Below are 23,615 nucleotides of genomic sequence, written 5' to 3'. Positions count from 1 at the left end.
AGGAACTGTCTTGGGCCGCATATAAAATATATAATATAGTTAATGTATATAAATCACATAATAATGTTAAAAGTTTACGATCTTGTGGGGCCACATTACTAGCTGTCCAGGGCCGCACGCGGCCCGCAGGCTGGACACGCCTGGTTTAGACAGTACTTGGTCCTGCCATTGGGGCAAGGGGCTGGATTTGATGGCCTCTCAAAGTCCCTTCCAGTCCTAGCATTCTATGATTCTATGACATTTTAAAATCTTAGTTAATAAGAGTGCACAATTTTGCTCAAGTCTCAAAGTAAATATGGCTGAAGTGACAGACTGTCCAAATCCAGAAATAATTCTGACGGAAATTTTTAAACAACTGAAAAAAACTAACTTGACAGAAAAAGGAAATTCTATTTCAAAATGGTCCACTCCCTTTGAGGGAAGAAGTCAGCTTTAAAGACAATTCATTTAGAGAGATGCTATTTACCAACAAGATTCCTAACCAGCAAATAATGCTTGAGTCTTAATAACTGGAAGTCAGTCTAAGGTATGTGTACTTTTTTTTTTTAAACCACAAGAAACTACATTTTAATCTTTCCAAAAAGGAAATGTAGCTTGTCTACACTCCCAAGACAAACTAATCCTAGTGTCTTATTGCAATAGACCCAAAATATCCATAAACTATTTCTCCAAAGAGCACTAACATATTTTAATGTAAACATTAAACAGTTAAATTTGTAATTCCACAGCTCTTCAGAAAACCTGACTGGCCTGCCTATTGTCCCAAAAAGTTAATCAAAAAAAGACTCCTACCTCCACCCACTTCCTGAGAACACACGCGCACATGATTTGAAGAGTTGAAAAACCATAGGCATCAATTGTCAGGATTTTAGAAAAATATTTGACAGCAACTTTTTTTTTTTTTATAGGTAAAAAAGGAAGTCCTGCGGCACCTTATAGATTAACAGATTTTTGGAGCATAAGCTTTGGTAGGCAAAGACCAGATTCGTCAGATGTATCTGAAATATGTTAGTCTGTAAGGTGCCACAGGACTACTACTAATTTTTGCAGATACAGATTAACATGGCTACGCCTCTGATACTTTGAATAGGTTTTCAATACCAGCTTCTCAACAATCCCTAGGTCAAAGGTTCTTAAAATTTGCCTGGGCATTATTGTCAGGCTTACATATTATGAATGCTAACAACTTTTAATACTGTTTGCATTTGTTTCTCAAACATAAATTTGTACTGCTATTTTGCTTTTGTACTCAAAATGTATTTTCCATTTACTATAAAGTATATAATAATGTTAAAAATGGTATTTTGCTTAGGGAAAGTTCCCCAAAGTTAATCAACCTTCTTAAAACACTTGTAGCAAATTATTTTAAAATAGGATTGCACATGTATACAGCCCAGAGTTTCAAAAAACAAAGCAGGACGTGGTTTTCATGTTATCGAAAAGGAAAAATACAACATTGATTTGAATTTTTGGAAACATCTAGAAGATGAGCAAATTTGAAGAGAAACCTTGTTTACTACCACTGAAAATGCAAAATGTTTTCCCCTGCTGATTTTGTCCTTTTCTATTTGAACAGTGATTTTTTTATCCCCGATACCTGAATGTTTCCATAGGACCTGAAATCATTACGGCTTTTGTAACAGAGAGCAGTTTTACACAAACAAATTTTACTAATCTACTTATGCATATTCCATGGTAAAAATTCACTTTGTAGGTTGCTATCTTCACAGTGGTGGGGACCCAGAAACCAAGGACAAGCCTGGTTCCTGTCTCCCCGCAGCTTGCAGGACCTGGGAAACTAACCAGCCATGTGCTAGTCAGTTTCCTCCCATCCCACAAGAGGTGGGGAGCTGGGAATCACCAGCAGCCTGGCTCCTCTCCCCTTGTAGAGCTACGAAACTGACCAGGGTAACAGCCAGTGGAGGGGAGCTGGGAACTAGGGGCAGCCTGCCTCCCCTCCATTCCTTGGAGCCAGAAAACTGACCAGGGCTACACTGCCCTGGTTAGTTTCCCGGCTCTGCGAGTGGAGGAGAGCCAGGAGCCAGGCTGACACCTGGTTCCCAACGCCATGCCACTCTGGGGACCAGGAACCTGCTCCTCCCAGGGGCAGCAGTCGCATTAACCCAAGACACGCGCAACTTGGTTGCATGTATCTTGAGAGTTTACTGTACACAGACATTGTCTTACAGGTCCCTCATCTCCAATTATAATATAATACAGTGTTGGTTCAGTTTCCCAATAACTGTCCAGTCTGAGCTCAGAATTTAGTGAGGGTTTTTCTTCCAGTTGGATACAGTAAACTCCTTCCCACTTGGCATTTTATCATCTGGAACTCTCAAATAACCGGCATTTTTAACCATAAGTAAATTTTAGTTATGTCTTCTGGAAGAACAGTACAGTGAAACTTCATGCGGCAAATATAGTACAGTTACATCTACATTACAGAAATCTTTACAAAGAAGCCTTTCCGAAAGAACTTTTGAAAGAGTGTCCACATACAAAAAAAGTGGATGAAAAGAGTGATCTACTCTTTCAAAAGAGAGCATTCATCCAGCCCCTGCCCTTTCAAAAGAACAGGCCAGGAATCAAAAAAACACCCCACCGCAGGCGCCCTGAGGACTGTTCTTTGGGGGAAAAAAAGAGACCTGCAGAGTGTCTAGGTTTTCTTTCAAAAGAAGCTTTTGAAAGGGGGTACTCTTCCTGAAGCAGGAAAGGATGAGCAATTTCAAAAGGAGCACAGCATTTTTTCAATTTACTTTCAAAAGAATACTGTATGTAGATGCTCCACAGAATCCTTCGAAAGAGCCATCTCTTTTGAAAGAGCTTGCTAGGGTAGATGCAGTCTATAACAGGTGTGTCCAACCCGCGGCCCGCAGGCGGCCCTGGACAGCTAGTAATGCGGCCCCACAAGATCGTAGACTTAACATTATTATGTGATTTATATACATTAGCTATATTATATATTTTATATGCGGCCCAAGACAATTCCTCTTCACTCAATGTGGCCCAGGCAAGCCAAAAGGTTGGACACCCACGGTCTATAAGTTTAGAGTGTACAATACTACTGTTGGTAAATAAAAGTACTCTTCATACATTTGTTTGTGCCTTAATATCTAATCTTGTTTTACTTTAATGTTATGCACTGCTAGGTATACCTCTCTATTATTCAGAATATGAGTATCTGGCAACTTCTTGCTCCCAGGGCTGTCAAATATGAAAGTTTAATGTATGCTGCACTGTATGTGTATCTGTATTTAACAGTGATATATGATTGACAGCTAAAGACAGGCAGTATTAAGAACACAAGTGTAGTGATGTGAAGGGTAAAAATGCACAAGCAGATGGCAAATCTGGAAACGGATAGGTAATAAAAGTCTGGCAATTTTTCCCCAGGGGGAAAAGACGACCCAAGGAAGGACTGAGGCATGTGCTCCACTTATTCAGAAGATACTGACAGCTCTACAAAGTGAAATTTTGTATCTAAAAATAATTGTGGCAATTACATTAAGAGTTTTTAATAAGATATACAACCCACACTGCAAAAAAGATCAAGACCTTTATTCTACAGTGTCTCATTAACTGCTATGTACAACTTCAATAATTGTGAAACTAATGAAGCAGACCAAGGAAACAAATTGCTAATTCAACTATAATAGCAATACCCTTAAAATGTTTTAAATAAAAACTTAACACTGTAACTTTAAATAGCAAATTATTTTTGAAACATTCAAATATTTCTACACATAGAATATATTCTCAGTATTTCTTTTAAAAATGTGACTACTTAAATGGAAAAGATTTCTAAGGCAACAGAAGTCAATGACTTTCTTACCTGAAGCCCTTCCTGTGTCAGTCACAACAAAAAGCTGTGATGCAATGGACAGAATTAAAGTATGGAATAGGAACAGACCGTCATAATGGAGCAATTAATCTAAAGATTTTGTAAAACCCAATATATTGTTTATTACCCAATTTAGATCACAATAAAAAGTGCAAGCAAATTAAGCATATAAAATAGTTTTTATTTACTGTTACCTGTCAGGTCTTACATTCAGGATTATTTCCATATAAGAGTCTGAGTCAGTTTCCTGTTCTAGTGTTAGGTGTTTGTAATGGTAAATATTAGAAATTACAAGCAAGCCTGCATTTACACATTTAAACATTTGGTTAAGAATTTGGAATCCTGAGTTTAAAATGCCTTAAGTATTTGAGAGTAGAGAAACAGGATATAACACAATTTCTAACTGCAATTCTACTCAAATGCTTCTAGGAGTGTGTCAGCAATGTCAGGACATTTTATAATCAACAAACATGTTTATAAATTGTAATCCCATAGGTCCAAGTCTCTTTTGAGGTCTGCTCGTGCATTTTATTCTCAAGCTCCTCTTCCATGATGCTTTATTTTTAAAAAATGTAAACTTTTTTTTAGACAAAACAAGGTAGCAGAAATGTAGCACTTCAAAGACTAACAAAATGATTTATTTGGTGATGAGCTTGTGTGGGATCAACCCACTTCACCAGATCAATTTCAATTTATAAGTACAGAGGACCAATGAAAAAAACTGCAATAAAAACCGACAAATCAAATAGGATTGAAGGAAGAGGGTGAAAGGTGGGGGATATGTTAATTGTCCTGTCTGAAATAATTACTAGCATCAAAAGAAGGGAAGCAGTCCTTGTAATGCATGAGGTAATGATGTCTCTGTTGATGCCACATGTTCATGTGTTGAATTTGACTATGTACTCTAACTCACAAGTCTCTTGCTCTAATCTGTTAAATTCTCTATGTTTCAGGACACACATTCTCAGGTCTTTAACAGAATGGCCCACTCCATTGAAGCGTTCACTGACTGGCTTATGTGTATTGAGTTTCTTGATGTCTACTCTGTGTCCATTTATCCTTTGGCAATCTACAACCTATTCTGGATCAGGATGCTACATTCCAAAAGGCTCCAGGTGACAGGCCTGTCCTTTCCTATAGACAACCTCCTAACCTGAGAAAGACTCTCACCAGCAATCACAGACTACACCACAGTAATAGTAATCCACAACTTTTCTTGCAACAAACACCACTGCCAACTTTGTCCACATATTCATTCTGGGGATACCATCACTGGACCTAACCATGTTAGTTACAAGATCAAAGCCCCAATCTCATGCACTTCCAGCAGCATTATACATACCTGTATGTGCCAACAATGCCCTGCTAGTATATACATTGGATAGACTGGGCAAAACCTTCGCATGTAGCATCAATGTCAACTTCATGCTTTACTAATATTTAACGCTGATGCAGGGAAATTAATGTATGAAGATCAAAAAAGGTGCAGTGCTTATGTCTACACAATGCCTTTGCTGGGACTGCTAACCTTTGACTGCCAACATTGTCAATTGCCACCACTGACAAAAGTGGGTTTTAAAATGAATGCAAAAGGCAAGCCCTTAAAACTCACACTGATAAAACTGAAAATTACATGTCTTTACTAACACTCTGAATTATCCAGTGTCTCACAGCTAGATGTTTCCTGACTTGTCACTAAAAATACACACACACACACACGCGCGCACGCGCATTACAGATATTCTACTTCAGGTTTTAGCAAGAAGGCATTCCAACTCTGCCTGTACGGCACTGTTACTGAAAGGTGTTTTAGCTTTGAGTGCAGTAGTACTTTTCCCCCCACTGCTATGTTCTTAGTCAATACAAACAATATTCCAAAGGATGAGTGTTTCATGTAACAGAAATGCGAACCCCAAAACTCAAACAAGAAGTAGGTCGATAGATGAGAATGGGCCAGAATTCCAAGTATTTTAGTAAGAATGCTGTAAAAGTAGCACAGAATGATTTTTCATTAGAATTTTATTATGGAGGGCCAATCCTGCGCATCATCCCCAAAGGGAGAGGATTACAGATGTGGTAGTCCTTTATAAGAAGACACTATTCCTTAAGCACCTCATTCTGAGAAATGGAGTAACTCATGGAATATCAACACAGGTGACGACAGGCTGCAAAAAACAAGATACAGATACACCCAACTTTAATATCTGAGAATGATAAAACATCTCCTTTGCTCTAAAAAGCACAAAGACTGTGCCCTAAAACAAACAACAAAAAGTTTGTTTAGAAACTGGCTTACACAAAAAAAGAAACATCTTTAAAAAGGTCAAAAAATACTGTAGCATGTAGAATAGTTTGGGTACTCTGCTCTTAAAGCAAATCAAGACTACACTGGATTCAAAGATTCTATGTAACACTTTTGAAAAAACATGAAGGTAAGACTACATGAAAATTCTGCATATATTTTGAAGCAAAACAGGTCTAAGGCGCACAAGTGAAACAACCCTGCCTTACATAACAGCACAATATAGGCCTTCTAAAAGCTAATAGCTGTAAGAAATGCACTTATCACAGTCTTTATAGTAATAGCAAAACATGTTCACTTGGTGCTGGATACAAGAATCTGGATGGATTAAGACTGTTCAATGACTAAACTTTTGAAAATGTTGGACTATAACTGAAATAATTTGTCACGTGTTCAAAACCAACATGGGTTTGGTCAGTTGACCCCATGGTGTCTTGTATAAGGTCAGCAAGTAGACCATTACGGTACTCTGCATATGAACTTTTTGGGCAAAAATACATATTTTGTGAAGTAACAAGTTCTTTGAGATCTCTCCCCTTCAGGTGCACGTGCACCTCTCAAGCCCTCGATCAGAGGCAGTTAGGTTATGTCTAGAACTAAGAAAGTTACACAATTATGCATAGCTAAAAAATGATGTATCTGTGCTTGGCTAACTTGTCAGTCTATACAGGGGAGGTCAATGAGAGAGTTTCTCCTGTCAACCTCCCTTACTCCTTGTCTCATGAGGAGTACAGGAATCAACTGCGATCCCTGAGGTTGATTTTGTGCATCCATACTAAATGTGTGAAATCAAATCCCTGAAGATTGACCCTGAGCACATCAATCTTCCAGGGTAGTGTAGATGTAGCCTTAGTGTCCATCCAGCCCACACACGTATCACTTGCCTCCTTGAGCACAATACCAAGGCTACAGAGAGGCATGCAGGTGAACTGTTCTCACGTTCTTCTCCACCCAAAGAACAATCTAAAGCAAAAGGGGAAGGAAAGTTGGGTAGTGCAGCAACCACAGACATCTCAAAGAACCCAATGATGTTGAAACAGGAGGGACCAGGCAACCATTTAAAAGTGGGAGGGCATACCAACCATAAGAACAAGCGACAGGGGAGTGGGCGGGGCAATGGGGAAAGGAGTCACAGTTTGGGTGCTGTTGACCTCCCCCACCTTTAGGGAGCTTCTGCCACTGCCAAAATAACCACAGTCACTGCACAAAGTAACATATCTAAGAAGGACAAAGTGTCCTCATCAGTGCTCCACTTCAGGTAAAAGTATCTCCAGTATAGGAAGAAGCGTCATAATCAACTCTAACTAAAGATGGTACTGCACTGGATCAGATACCATGTGGCAAGGTATATTTTGAAATATGTAGGGGTGCTACATGTGCTTCAAACACAATACTTCAGATACTATTATAGTCACCTATATAGCTGCAGACATTCCGTGATGTCTGAATGTGCCATTACCTCTGGAAAGGGGGGAAAAATGCAGCAACATAACAAGAGAGAAATACATCCAGATATCTATCTTCATAGCCAGTGATAGATCCACTCCCACCTCAAGCTTTATCAGCAAAGGAAATGAAGAGCCTAGGTGTAATTGCTTGCTCCCTTTTAAGCAGAAGGCCGTTGTCCTTCTGACATCCAGAGTATGTAAACAAAAATCCTTTAGAAAACCACATAGCCCTGGAAAAAACACTGTAAGATGAATTTTTTTGTATAGGGTGGAACTGTGGTAGAGCCTTATGTAAGACTCTGGAGTGTGGATGCAAAAAGACCTTACTCTTACAGCCAAATGTAATGCGGTGGTAGGAAATGGGAATCTGCCATCCAGGATCTAATCTTTCTGACATTGAGTGATGTGATGGCAACTAAAAATGTGGTTTTCATAGATTAATGCAACAGAGAAGGCTGACACTGGTTCAAATGGAGGCCTCAAAGTAATAAACTAGACGAGGTCATAGGTTAGGGCAGAGTTTCTAATCTGTAGATAAACGTAACAGCAGCCATACTGGGTCAGACCAAAAGGTCCATCTAGCCCAGCATCCTGTTTGCCAACAGTAGCCAATGCCAGGTGCCCCAGAGGAGGTGAACCAAAGACAACGATCAAGCGATTTGTCTCCTGCCATCCATCTCCCGCCTTCGACAAAAGGCCAGGCACCATACCTTACCCCTTGCTAATAGCCATCTATGGACCTAACCTCCAAACATTTATCAAGCTCTTTTTTAAACTCTGTTAGAATCCTGGCCTTCACAGCGTCCTCTGGTAAGGAGTTCCACAGGTTGACTGTGCGCTGTGTGAAGAAAAACTTTTTATTAGTTTGAACCTGCTACCCATTAATTTAATGTGGTGTCCTCTAGTTCTTATATTATGGGAACAAGTAAATAACTTTTCTGTATTCACTTTCTCCACACCATTCATGATTTTATATATCTCTATCATATCGCCCCTCAGTATCCTCTTTTCTAGACTGAAAAGTCCCAGTCTCTCTAGCCTCTCCTCATATGGGACCCGTTCCAAACCTTAATCATTTTAGTTGCCCTTTTCTGAACCTTTTCTAACGCCATTCCTCAAAACTTTTATCAACCTAGACCATACTGCACAAGCAAATATGGATAATTGTTCTAGCAGAGAATCAAAGGCTGATATTGTCTTAATTTATGTCAACTCTCCCAATACCAAACAACAGATCAGTAACGAAACGGTAGCTGAGATCATAGTGGTTCAAGTTGATGGTAATGCCAATAGTGGGCACACCAATGTAGAAGCAAATGGTGTGTGGTGCTGTTGCTTGCTAGAGCCAAATGCATGGGCAAATGACAGCTGGTGCAGAACTTAACAGTGCCAATTCCAAGCATCTGTGCCTGCCCTCCTTGTTGGTAAATGGTACCAAGTCCCTATTAGAACTCTCTCTTTCCTGGGTGCTCCAGCACTTTACAGTCCTACTGATACTGGATAAGGACACCTTCAACTCAGTGGTATCAAGTAAAAAGAGGCTTCAGAGACTACAGATCTCATCAGTCCTAGGCCATGGCTACACTACAGCGCTCTGGCAACTGAAGTCACCATAGGAAGAGATTTCCAGACAAAACGTCTCACAAGAGTGCAGTCACACACAAAAGCCAGTTGGAAGAGTGCTCTGCTCTGTCCACAGAGCAGCCAAACTGTCCAGATGCTCTCTCGACAAAATAGGCATCTGGAAGCACAGCACTCAGGGCTGCCCATTGTTCTGGATGCCCCGTCTGACAAGAGAAGGCTCCCCCAGACCATCTGTACAGCTTCCTCATTGACAGATTCGTTGATAGCAGCATTATGTCTCATGGCTGAGAGGCAGAATGGTGCCAGTGTTAAGTGCTGAGTGTTGTCAGCAAACTGACAAAATGCATCGTGTGTGGACATTTCATCAGGTTTGTCAACAAATCTGGGGGTTTGGTGTAACCAACTATTTTTTAGAGCTGGGTTCTTAAGGTAAAAGCTAATGTTCCTCTTTTCAGAAGCATTTTCCAAGTTCTTAATTTTTTTTTACTTCCTTAGGAGAAGCCTGAACTTAAAGGGGGAAGTGCTACATTTATCTGAAGACAGATGTATGGGGAAAGCGAAGGAGAAGGGTGTCTGTCTCCTGACCTGACTTAGCAACTGCCTAAAGGGAGTATTCCACTTCTGTTCGGTAGCAAACCAAAGTTAATGTCCCTATTTTTCATGGCCCTATACTTGAGATCAGCGCTCCAGGTAAGATGTGCACTTGTGTGGCTACTCCGGAGAAATTCAGATGTCACCCTGCTAACTACCAGTGCGCCCACAGCTAGGCTTTGTTTCTATTGGTGGAGCACACACATATGCCACAGTGCATAAAATTTATTCTGCACATAGATGGAAAAAATCTGCACATAGATGGAGGAGATTAGAGGGAACAACTGCTCAACAGCCAGACAAACTGTTCTTCTGGAACATTGGGACTCCTCAAAAAGCCAATACACAGTAGCCATCTCTCATATGTACAGCCTCTCAGCAGGAGAGGCAATGTTTTAAGTGTGGTGAGCCATGCATGCCTTGCAAGGTGTGGGGAGGGGAAGCCTCTCAGAGGGAACAAGAGAGTTAAAAAGTGAGATAATTGTTTTGTTAACACTATATCAAAAATTATAAAAAAAACCTCTTTATTGACTATAGAAGGACACATAGGAGGCTTTGCCTCACGCTGAGGTGGATCAAGAGCAACTGCCCACATACATCAAGGCAGAGGCCGGCAACCAAAACAGCAAGACGACATTGTTTGGAATATGGAAAAAACAACTCAATAATTCAAGAGTCATGATGCATGTGAATATGATGGTCCCTAATAAATAACGTTAAACCATACTTTTTGTAACCCCTATTTTAAGAACAGTGCATACAACCATTTGTATGATACATGCTTACTGAAGGACAGTCAAACTTTTTACATATTCCATTTTCTTACACTTTACGTGTGTGTTTGTACCATGGTCTTCCTGACTTTCACTCCCAAGACCCGCCTCCACCCCCGGGAGGACAAAGGGGGAGTTATTCAACATTTCAAGATCACACATAATTTGCTATTTAGATAGATTTGAGTTCATTTTGGGGGTTTTATATGTTCACTGTTTGTCAAAAATCAATTTTTTTAAAACCACTTTGCAATTATAGCATGAGGACCCACAAAAAAGGTTCTGAAAAGAGCTGCATGTAGCTCTGGAGCTGCAGGCTGCAGACCTCTTGCTCAAGGTATAGTCTTGGTATTGTGCATGAAGGCAGAAGGATGGATGAGTGTACTGGTCAGACATTGCTAGGTCCAAGTACATGACTACCCCTCATAAACAATACAGAAGTACATGGAATTAATATATCTATGGACATCTCGAATTTTTTCTATCTGATTATATAAGAGACAAAGGGTTACAGCGGAGTATAATGAAATAATGACAACAGCCAGCCTCACTGGCTACTGGTGTACCAAGACCAACTGATAAGTTTTTGGGTGGCATCATGGCAAAGGAGAGTTTTAAACAGGGATCTGAAAAAGAACAATGAAGTGGTTTTACAGAATGTAAAGGATGCTCCTCCCAAGCGTGAAAGGCAACACAGAATAAAGCACAGAGGTCCTTGCTGGGAGGGAGGGAATCTAAGAATGGTATGAGCCAAAGGTAGGAGTCAGTAGTTTTCACTTAGCAAGAAATGACAGGGTGGGACTATTAACATTCAATTGAGTATGAGGATAAATCACACATCTTAGAGACACCACCCTTCTGTTTCTTGCAGTTATGTCACTCTTTTTTCTTTGTCCCCCAGTCAGCCCCTGGAACAATTCCCTGTAAGGTGAGTGTGTGGGTGGCCACCCAAGAGAGATTCAGGCGCCACACAGCATGTGTTTCTATTGGTTGGTGCACATCATAAATGCCTTGGTGCACAATACTTTTTTTCCATTCATGGGCAGAATAAATTTTGAGAGAACTCTGCCCTGGGCTGCAATCGATCTGGTAGCTATCTCCTCATAACCCACTTGGAAGGAGGTGGGAGAAAGGTCACAGCCCAAAATCTGAGAAACTAGTTCAATGGAAGAGTCACTGACTGCAAACCTGAAACTGCTGATATGGTTCTATTTTTCTTCATTTCAACAGAACACTGTTCAGAAAAACTGGAGATACGGTATATGTAAACTGAGGCTGCCATTATAGCCATAAACAATTCAATATAATTGTTACTAGGAATAGTAACAATGAATCTCTTTTTTATGGTAAAAGTTGTACCTCTCATCTGCCACCCTCAGGACTTGACTGGTACAGGATAAGAGAACCTACCAGACCATGGGAGCCGAATATTGTCTAGAAACATTGCCAACAATTCCACTGCTTACTAGGCACTCAGAAGACATTTAGGGGTAAATTACAGCTGAACAACAGCACAGAGCCAGGACTGGTGTCTGGGAACAAACTCCATGGGAAAATTGGCCACACTCATGATAAGCAGTCATCCAGCACACTAAAATTATGCCAGATTACAGATGCTGCACGGTGACAGCGAGTTCCAGATTAGAGAGGTTCAACCTGTATCTCTCATGAGTCTAACAGGAAAATAAGAAGTGAAAATAGTAAGTGTCTATTTAAAAAGACAGCTATTTTAAAAAGTTTTAGAAAGTTAAAAACATGTACCTCAAGATTTTATTTCCTTTTTGTAATAGGCCCAGGGAGACAAACTCACATTAATAGGTAATTATGGCTGTGTGTGTTAATGGACATACACTGATTTCAGTTTAGATACAAAATCCAGTAATGTTTGCAAATTACATCCCACTGCAATTTTATATGGTAATATACAACACTGCTTAAACAGCATAACATAAAATGATTACTTTTCACTAATTTGGCCAATGTACTACTTATATGGTGATTTTCAGCATTCGAGGTTCAAAAATATTTACATTTTTTAGTTTGTAAAAATGTTTGTGAAGAAATTTGTAATAATGAACTAGTCATGAACAATAAACATGAATTTACCTCTTTAGAATCATCTATTCTCTCAAAATAAACAAAAGCAAATCCTCTTGATCGTCCAGTCCGCTGATCATAGACCACATTGACGCCACTCAAAGGTCCATAACGGGAGAAGACTTCACGCAGGTCACGCTCCGTGGTATATAAACTGAGACCAAACACTCCAAGGCATGTGTTAGGATCTGGGTTAGCCTGTTAAACATTCAAAGTACATCCCATTAAAATACTATTACTATCATATCAACCAAATACTATTTGTTTTCTCTTTTAAAAAAATTCAAACCAAAACTACTCGTTTTGTTCACTTCTTTTTGGCTGATCAGTCAAAGCTTAGTGCTTCAACTTTAATGAGCTAAAACATATTTTTAAAATCAAGCTTAAATTTGATAAAATCTATTAGAGCAAATTAAATTAAGAAAGGATGTTGCAATCACAGCCCTCCAAACTGAAGTCCTTTGTTTATCTACAAAACAATACAATGGAGATAGTCACATTAAAAGCTTTCCCACACTTTTCTTTCAAACGTGCAATTGGCCTAATTTGGAAGGACAGACACTAGCTGTAAGAGAAGCTCTAGTCTCATTGAGATTCCTCCTTTGACCTCTCTACAGGAGGCTGGAATGTCTTTTAGTGCTCTATTCATAAATATTTAGCATAGGGATGTCTGAATTCCTCATTTATCTTTTCCTGGAAATGGACATCTCAACTACTACAAAACCTGTAATCCTTTCCCAAAATAAAATATGTCAGTCATTTTCCCCTTACAGTAACTCTAGGCCTGTAAATAAAAGGCTCAATTTAGATTTGTAAGATGCATCTTTGACCTATCCCTCTAAACTGACCAAAATCACAAGCTCATCTTATCTAGGTAATACACGTATATGTAAACTGCCTTGAGTTAATATGGAGGATTTGGATTTGAAACTTCAGGCACATTCAGAGCTATAGGAAGAGCTTTAAGACTGTAGGATTAATTGCAGCAGCTGAATGTTTCTACAATGACCACCAGCAAAAGTTAAGGTTGAAATTTGTTTTAAATAAAACAATGAAATGAAAGAAGCAGTTCACACCTTTGTTTACTATTCTTTCATACCTTTTAGCTACAAAAGACATGCTAGTTCGTCATTTTCTTCACAATTCCAGGATTTAAAAAAATTTCCCATTCTGGAGCGTAACTCCACAGCCATGCAATAATTCACTGACATTTTCAGTGGCCACTAACTTGATGCAAGTCTAAGTCTATGACTGCATACACTACCACAGTAAGTCAACCTAAGGTATGCAACTTCAGCTACACGAATAAAGTAGCTGGAGTCAATGTGCCTTAGGTTTAATTACTGTAATCTGAGAATATGCTAACAGGACTGAAGTTTCTTGGTCACTCCCTATTCTTTAACATAGTTACTCCATCTACTATTCTCCAATCACATGGTGTGACATTAAAAAAAAAAAATCTTTGCTACTGGCTTACAATTTCACAAGCCAGTTCCTGTAATATTCCTGGAGGGAAATTATTCAGGCCCCTCAATTTGACTTTCATCTGTGATATAGTCATATCCTTGCTCCCATCAACAACATTGCCCCCAATGGCTTCAGTATTTTTATTAAAACATTTTGATTCAGCTTTGTTTAGGTGTTGGGCCATGCTTATTTTTAAACTCTACCATACTCAGTTCTTAGCAGTCCCTCTTCCTTCCTTTTTATCGATATGGTTTAAGATTTTTTTTTAAATTGGTTTTAATTTTCTTAAGGTCCAGCTCTGCCTGACTTTTCGCATTTATTTTATCCCTACATTTTCTGACGTACACTCATATAATTGAGTCACGGAAAGTAGTTCATTTCTATAAATGGCTAACCACGTTTATTCCAAGTATTTAAGAAGGGAGATTACATGATGACACACTTTGAGCTATTCATGAAATCAAACAAAAAATTTTGTAAATATACATAATGCCATGTACTATTACAAGGGGAAACTAGTGGTAATCTCTATAATTAGACTTCCTTATGCTTTCCATTACGTTAGATGCTTGTAATTTTTTTTCCAGAAGCTCTAATACCTACACTGTTTGCTGCAGGCCTTTGCAAACAGGCAACTAGAAAGCCTTTGGGTAAAAATGTGTCCTTAATCCTATGACTTTCCTTTCAGATTTAGTAGTTAGAATAAAGTGAAATAATTTTCCTTCTTTCATTTGGATTCCACACAAAAATTCTGTCACCATGCCAAAAATATTACCACCACAGACGTTCTAATGAACCAAGTCTGCCCCAACGCACATTGCATTAGGAACACCTGAGCCTCAACACAGCAACTTCAGTAGTGCTGTTTAGGAAAGGAGATAGATGAGGTACCTTAAATTCTCATACCATATCAAGTGGGTACATCCCTGGCAATCCATGGTATCTGGAGACCATGTTTGATCAGTGACACGAATACAAATTTTGTATACATCTGGGGCCCTACAGAACTCTGAACCTATGTTCCAGTTCTATATTCATCTCTCTGCCCTTGGAGCATCCTATGGGACAGGCAGTTTCTCAGCTCAGGGGGCAGCTGGGAAAGGAGAAGTAGTAACCAGGCCAGGATCTTGCACTCACGCCACTGACTCTTCAGATGGCACCTACTATCTCAAGTCTGCTCTTGGGCTACTGCCTTCTGCTGCTGCCAGTTAATATGGTCAGTGCTGAAATGGCAGAAATGGAACTACTGAGGGACTGAGGTCTCCAACTTTATGATGGTGACTGTTAAAGCTGTAAAGAGTGTGCTTTTTTGTTTGTTTCCCTTTAACAAACCTGTGGAAGTGCAATATACAAAACTGCTCCAAAAGAAAATTCCATCAACTGCACTGTTTAAAATAAGCATTTTTCCCTGAAGGTCAGCTTAAGTTTTACCTTGTTCCATTTCACCCCATAATTTCCAGTTATTCTTCCCTGTTATCATTAAGCAATTTCCTCCTTCTATCTTTGATGCCCTTATTTATTTGCATTTCTTAAAGCATGCCTGTAGCACAGTAGGGTCTCGACAGTCAACGAGGGTTCAGCGTTGCAATTGTTGAATTTCGCAAACATGCGGTAGCTGCAGTAGCCGACGTGCCCCACCAGAGGGAAGCGCGGCTGCCAGCTCTCCCCGCACCAGAGCCCAGGACTCAGGAATAATTCAATTCAGGAACCTGAAGTCTGCAAATGTGGGAACTTTACTGCAGTTTCTTCTGGCTTTTCTACATGGGAAAGTCCCTTCATACTAACTATCTGTACTGTCCTTCTGCAATATCCTATCTGCACACAATATCCAAAGGACAGTTCAGCCATTGCTATTATCTTTAATGCATAATACAGGCAGCTAAGTATAATGTTTACTGTGCAACCGTATGTCATAGTTACAATCCCCAGAAAAGGAGAAATTAATTGAATAATGGCACCCATCACCACCGCCTGGAGGTGGGGAACCAGCTGAGTACCAGCTCCTCTTTTTTTTTTTTTTTTCTTTTTTGAAAAAGCACTGATTTTAACTGAGTTGAAAGGGGAGATTACTGCTGCATGTCTCTCTCTCCCATGGTGGAAAGCCTTTCTGATGAGGAATTATTTGCAGTATCTGTCCTAAAGTTGTAGCAGACTTTATTCTTGACCCTCCCTTGAAACTGAAAACCTGACTCACACAAAAAGGAAAGCCTTTAGGGCCTGGCAAAGCGACATCAACTGCACAATGAAGAAAGAAGCGCATGCTGCCTTGGTCTCAGAAGTCAAACATAAAACAAAAAAGACTCTGAAAAACCAGTGGTGGACTGAGAAGGCATGAGAACTCCAGCATCTCACAAACATCAACGATTCAAGAAGTTTCTTAAATGATACCAAAGCAGTTTATGGACCAAGAACCCATGGAATCAACCCCCTGAGATCAAATGATGGTACCCAACTCTTGAAGGACAATGAAATTACTTCTCCTCACTGGAGAGAGGCACTATAGTAAGCTCTTGCGCCACCCCTTCCCATGGTTCTACAATTCTTTGACCAAAGCCCTCAGCAACCACCTAGGGTTGATCTTGTTGCACTTCCTACCCTGAGTGAGGTCCAAGCTGCCATCAAAGTGATGAAGTGCAACAAAGGCAACCATTCTAGACAGAATCTCAAAGTCTTCAAAGGCAATCCAAGGCACCACAAACAACTTCACCTCCTCATTCTCAAGATCTGGGATAGGCAGCAGATGCTGTTAGATTTCAGAGAAACACTGACAGTCTCTTCAACAAGGGCAGCAAGTTGCACTGTGGAAACTATCATGGCATCTCCCTCCACAGCATCTCCCTCCTGGCAATGGCACAGAAAAATCTTAGCCTGAATCCTTGCAAGTCGACTCCTGCCACTCTGAAGAAATTTTTTCAGAATCCCAGTGTGGCTTCTGACCATTACAAGTAACAGTGGACATGAACTTCACTGCCTAGAAACTGCATGAAAGATGATGTGAACAAAACCACACCTTATATGTGAGTTTCACTGACCTGACCAAAGCATTCAACTCAATCAGAAGGCCCTGTGGACCACTGTCTCAAAGACTTGCTGCCCCAAAAAATTCATTAGCCTCTTGAGATTGCTTCATGACAACATGACTGCCACAGTATTGAGCAACAACGGATCCCTAACCGACCCCTTAGAGGTCAAAACGGAAGTCAAACAAGGCTGAATCATTGCCCCATCACTGTTCTGCATCTTCATCGTCATGACGCTTCAGCTCGTTGATGACAAGTTACCAGATGGCATGAAGACTGTCTATAGAACGAACAGGAAGCTTTTCAATCTCAGGAGAAAGAAGGCTAAAAAAGCAAGACCTCCATGACCTCAACCGTGGAGCTCCAGCATGAGGATTACATGGTTGCTGTTCCTTCTCCTGCAGCCCATCAGACCATCTTAAGTGTCTTCACATAAGCATGCAAGAATCTCAGCCTCACACTGATCATCAGAGACCAAGATGCTCTACCAACCCTTCCTGACAGAACAATCTCATGTACCTTCCATTGAAGTCAAAGGAGAACTGCTGCAATACGTGGAGCACCTTGGAAGTCATCTTTCCGCTGAAGTCGAAATTGATGAGGAAATCCATGCAAGCTCTGCTTTTGCTCGCCTGAGACAAAGGGTCTTAGATAACCAGAACATTTATCCCAAGACAAAGGTCCTTATATACTGGGCAGTGGTTTTCCAAAGCTACTGTATGCATTTGAAAACTGGACAACATACAAGTGTCATCTGAAGGCACTTGAACATCATTAACACTACCTCAGGAGAATCCTAAATATCTCTTGGGAGGATAGGCATACAAACACTAGTGTCCTGGAAGAGTAGAACATGACCAACATTGAAGCCATCATCATTCATCAACAACTTTTTGGGACTGGGTGGTTTGGATGTCTGATGAGCATCTCCCAAAACAGATTGTTTTCCAAGTTATAGGAAGGACAGAGGAACATTGGCAGTCAACGGAAGTGATAAAGACATGATGAATGCACGCACAAGAAAGTGCAGCATTGATGTCGATACTTGGGAGAACCCTGCCCAAGACCGTCCCCAGTGGAGAACAGTAATCCTTGAGGGGGTGGTGGAATTTAAGAGGTACCACTGCAGTGCAGACAAGGAGAGGTGGAGAAGAAAAGAGCATCAAAAACTGCCCGGTGCCTCTCCAACAGCTACCAACAACTACCCCTTCTGTGGTAAGATCTGCAGCTACAGAATCGGGGTGATTGTCCATCAAGAGACTCACAAATAAGAGGGTGACATGAAGATGTCCTACTCACTACTGAGTGACTGCCAAAAAGGAGAGAAGCAGAATTTATTCTGTACTCTCCCTCAGCCCTCATTTAAGATAATAGCATATTTTGTTTCATTATTCATTCGAGACAATTTTTCTAATTGCTATATAAATACCCAATCTCAACATTTTAAGTGTATGCATCTCCATTTGGCATTGTCATCTGCAAATTCAGCTAAATTCTTCCACAGAGCCAATACTTTAAAATGAATCCCCACACTGACATTCCAAGAAGTCCTGATAAAGGTTCAGACAAGAAGTTTAAGTCAAACGAGATACAGAATTATTCCTTAGTCACAAATTTAAATAAAACTGATTTGCAGCACATTCAAGCATCAGAGAAATAATAACTGGAAATACTGTTTAATAGTTTAAGTAGAGGACTAGGAGTCGTGATCCTACCCTGCCAACACAGTATCTAATCTTAGAAGGATTCAGATTATTTACCTACTAATCCCCTTTGCTCTTCTTTAAAATAGGTGGACGTATTCAGAAAAATAAGGGGAGCCCAAACACCCAGCTTACAGGGAACAATGGTAACGAATACAATACACTACTAACTATGCAGGGATAACCAGTCCAGAAAACTCTTCCTCCTTCAGTCAGTCTTAAAGGCAGACATCTGGAGCTTCTCTTAATGCATCCACTCACTCCCACCTACCCAAAAATAGATAGTAAACAATTTTTTTTTAATTTATTTTAAAGTAGCTTTTGTTGATAAAAATGCCTTACATCATTTATTTAAAAAAATACTCAGCCTTGATTAACACCACATACTCTGCTCCCAGTGTGCCTTCTTCGGTTAGACATTGGAGAATGGCTGCGGCTCCTTCGGCGACGATATTCTGGTGTGTATGATCTGCTTCGAGATCGTCTTCTATGAGAATGAGAATGGGACCTGGAGCGAGTGTAACGTCTGTGAGAATGTCTTCTTGACCTGGACCTTCAATGAAGAAAAAGGTTTTAAGGTGCTTATGTATGTGAAATGCATGCAATAAATTAGATATTGTAAAGTTAAATGCCCCCAAAAGATTTCAAATTCACTATCACCATACAAATATTTAAAATATTGTTTAATTTTTACTTAGTGTACTTATAGACTTGACAATTGCAGATATGCAGTATTTTTAAAACTGCACTGAGTTTGATCAATAATGTGATAAAATCTCATGACAAATATACTCTTGGCATGTGAACTAAAATGTGTTTTAAATTAGAGAAGAAATTTCTAAACTTACACGCACAGCATGTTAATATAAAGTGACATCTATAACACACAGTGATATGGAAGACCAACAGAAACAATATTTTCAGAAACAATCTTGCATCAGCAGGAAGACTGATCAAGCAAGGCTTTTCTAGTCAATGTCTGTGACGGAGATAAGCCTAGGCTCAACAGGAATTCAAAACCAATGCCAGAAGGACCACGCTAGTTTCTCATGTAGTTCTTTACATCATAGACACATATCCAGTTCTTCTCAGTTAGACGGTACGGTTCAAAGTTGTGGTTTCACACACATCACAACCATAGGTATGTGCTAATTAACACCAATAAAAGCTAAGCCACATTCCCTGCAAAGATTTTATCATAAGAGCTACTGTTCAACCCCACCCTACCAAGACAAACTGCACAGCGATCTCAGCTAAAGAACATAAAATGAAGAAAAATTCTGTAAAAAAGGTTTGCAATTATAGCTCACCTGAAAGAATTTCACCTGGAGAATTACCACCTCTAGTTTTTAATTTAGAGGTACATTATTCTGAATGTCACATCTTACAAGTTTCATTCATACTCATCAAGAAACCTACACTCTAACTCATCACAATTAACTACAAGCTACAGCACTTGAAAAGTTTTGGTAAACCACAAAGAAATTATCTGACTATAACCGTGAAAACAGCCAGCTTGGCATGATTTAAAATAGTTGATCGCAATTCAGTTTACAGATCATCCTCAGAAATGGTCTTTACAAAAAATTTCATTGTGTCATTTAAAGCATGGTCACAGTCAATCAAGAATCTATAGATCTGATTATTTAGCGACTGCAATCCCCAGCAACCTTTTCATTTCAAATCATTCTCAGGGGTTCAAGTGCTTCCAGAGCAAGTTTCCTATTTTAGCATCACTCGATTAACTGCAGGGCTGCTGCTTCTAGGTTCCAGCCATGGACACTTCCCTGATTGCCAAATGTTACTTTGCATTCCAACTGAGAGTACCACATGTCAGTTCTCATGTATAACTCTACAAGTGTAAGTGCAATCACCACAGTGGTAGTAAGTATATAGTGAGGAGGGAGAAGAGCAACCGCAATACAAGTCTACCTGGGACTCTAGGTATTGCAAGCTATTCATGGGTGAAAGAGTCAACAACATACACTACTCTTCCAGGCATTTCAACCCAGATAGACTGAACGTAGCAAAAGTACGCCTACCAACATGAGAATCTCACCTTTGTGATTCAGATGCATTACTACACTATTTAAATTCCAGATTTCCTTCGAAACAGCTTTCTTCAAAGATGCCAAGTCCCACTTTGCCTTCACTCCAGAGCAAAAAAATGTGGCCTGCCAGCCTAGCAACAATTGCTGGGTAAAGCATGAATTATAGTTTTACCAAAACAAGGATGAGATCCTTTAATTAATGGTATATCAACCTATGTAATTTAGTTTTACCCACTGTATGAAAGCAACTATACTTATTAATCATAATCCCTTGCTCATTTAACCCAAAGATACTTAAAGAAACTACATGCATCCCTACATTTATAAGAACAAAAATACCCCGATGAACCAGATTTGGAGCTTTTTTTTTTTTTTTTTTTTTTTTTAAAAAAAAAAGTCATATGTATCCTGGCAGTCAGTAGACTGAAAATGGGGAGAATGGAAAACAAGTTTGTTTTTTTTTTTTTTAAATAAAATTCCCACTTATGTTTGAGCAATATCTTGTAGGATGAGTACTTAATAAATCTTACTGACAAAGCACAAGAGACCATCAAAGGACAGAAGATATACAATCAGTAAACTACAGTTTCAAATACACACAGCTTCTTAAAATCTTCATCTGAGCTGTCCTCATCCCTTCCAAAAGCTAAACTCATCCATTTTGTGGAGCTCATAACTTTCTATTCAGCAATTAGAACCCATTTTCTTTGGAACCCAACATTTGCTCTGCCTTAATTAACCAGTTTTTTGGGGAGGTAGCATGAGAATTGAGCAACTGTTTTACTTTATAAATAATAAGCAATCCTAATGCATCTTACACACTAACAAATTTAATATATCATTAACATTTATGGGTTCTATAGGTTGAACATCTCTAGTCCAGCAACAGCTGTAATCCGTCATGATTTTAGTTAGTTTATAGCCACTAGTCCTGGTTTTCAGTGTTCTATGCTCTAATTTAGCTGTAATTTACCCCAAATGTCTTCTACAGCTGCATCTACACTACCATAAATTCAAATTCATTAATATCAATTTTGTAATTCTGAAATTTATAAGTTCAAACTTGACCATCCTCACTTCCCATGTGCTCCTTACAAAGTCGACTTGTTGTCATGCTCAAACTGGCTAAGATCGACTGTTGCAGTAATGCATTGTGGGAACCTATTCCACAGTTTCCTCACCCCTGCAGCATTCTGAGTTTGCTCAGTGGTCTTTGATATCATCCTCCCTCTTTACATTTTCCTCATTTCCCTCCTGCTCCCTAAAAATATGCCAATCCTTGGAAATAATACAGGGACCCTCAAAGTTAGAACAGGATATAAACATCTAGGAAAGAAGATTTTTGGCTTTCTTGAAACTAATAAAAGGACCCCACAAGGCACGAAGAAAGAGAAGATGGGCAAATTTTTCAGAAAAGAGTTACTGATAGGGAGAGCCTCTGGCTTTCTGGTGCACCATTTGGCTTCTATGCAAGGACCATGTTCTTAACTGGCCATCCACTGAGTGTCCCACCTCTCATCATTGCATGTGATCCCCGAAAATACAGGGGCCCCGACTGTATTCTAAAGTTAGGAGAACAGAAAAATGTAGAAAAAAATTTTTTTGACATTCACCTTCACTACACAGATAATGCCAACGCAGTTGATGTCAGTGAAATAACAAAACTTATAATAAACACAAACAAGACTCTCAACTAGATCCTCCCCCCAGTTTGAGGGGGTCAAGGCACGAAAACAAACAGATATTAGCAGAAAGATTTTATGACCGAAATAGACAGCCAGAAAGTGTCTGCAATGGACAGCAAGCTCCCGAAAATATTTTTGGCAGGGTGTGGGTGGGTGCTGTTGTCTGAGGCTGCTGAAGTATTCCCTCCCTGCCCCCTGTGTATTTTAGCCACTGAGGGGAGACTTCCCTCAAGCAGCAGCAAGCCCCTTAGCTGGTGGGGATGTGACTTCAACATGGCAGCTGCAAGCCCCAGTACGGACATGGAGGACTTTAGTGGGGGGCCCATCTGAGGTGGTCCTCTCTGAATATATTAGCCACTGGGGGACATTTCCCCCAGGCAGCAGCAAGCCTTGATATGGGCATGGGGGGGGGGGGGGGGGCAGCTGAAGTGGTCCTCCCAGAGCCGGGGAAATTCTCTCTCGCATCCTGGTGGCAGCAGGCCATGCCAGGGGCATAGGAGGGCTTACGGGGGTGGAGGGGTGTCCTCCCTGAGTATCTTGGCTGCTGGGAGAGACTTCCCCTGGCAGTAACAAGCCTGCAAATATCTTAGCCACTGAAGGAGACTTCCCCACCACAGCAGCAAGCCTCTGAATAGGTTAGCTGCTGGGGGGGGGGGAGGAGAGACTTCCCCATGGCAGCAGCAAACCCCGCCCCCGCCCCCCCCCCCCGACTATCTTAGCTGCTGGGGGAGACTTCCCCCACAGCGTCTGCAAGCCACACTAGGGACATAGGAAGATTCACTGGGGGGCCAGTTGAGGTGGCCCTCCCCGAGTATCTTAGCTGCCAGGGAGACTTCCCCATGGCAGCAGCAAACCCCCCAGTATCTTAGCTGCTGGGAGAGACCTCTCCACACCAGCTGCAAGCCCCCAAGTCTCCTTCCGCCCATTGAGCCCTAAATGTGCACAATCTGACATGGTGCTTCCTGGAAACGTGGTCCACACCGAATGGCAGGCACATCCTTTTATTGAGTTGGGGGCTACCCACGTGATGTGGCAGAGTGCAGGAATGACCTA

General features: G+C 40.4%; 1 protein-coding gene across 1 annotated transcript in view; it reads right to left on the bottom strand.

The window, feature by feature from the left end:
• Positions 1-23,615, bottom strand: part of TRA2A (transformer 2 alpha homolog) — a 52,416-nt gene that overhangs the window by 9,119 nt on the left and 19,682 nt on the right. Inside the window, exons 3-4 of the mRNA XM_074984635.1 lie at positions 19,214-19,379; positions 12,646-12,834 (exon numbers count right to left, since the gene is read on the bottom strand). Coding sequence (XP_074840736.1) covers positions 12,646-12,834; positions 19,214-19,379 — 355 coding nt within the window. The remainder of the gene's footprint in view (positions 1-12,645; positions 12,835-19,213; positions 19,380-23,615) is intronic.

This window comes from Carettochelys insculpta, chromosome 2 (assembly GCF_033958435.1).
Source record: "Carettochelys insculpta isolate YL-2023 chromosome 2, ASM3395843v1, whole genome shotgun sequence".
Lineage (NCBI taxonomy): Eukaryota > Metazoa > Chordata > Testudines > Carettochelyidae > Carettochelys > Carettochelys insculpta.
This window is presented reverse-complemented; position numbering and strand designations above follow the sequence as displayed.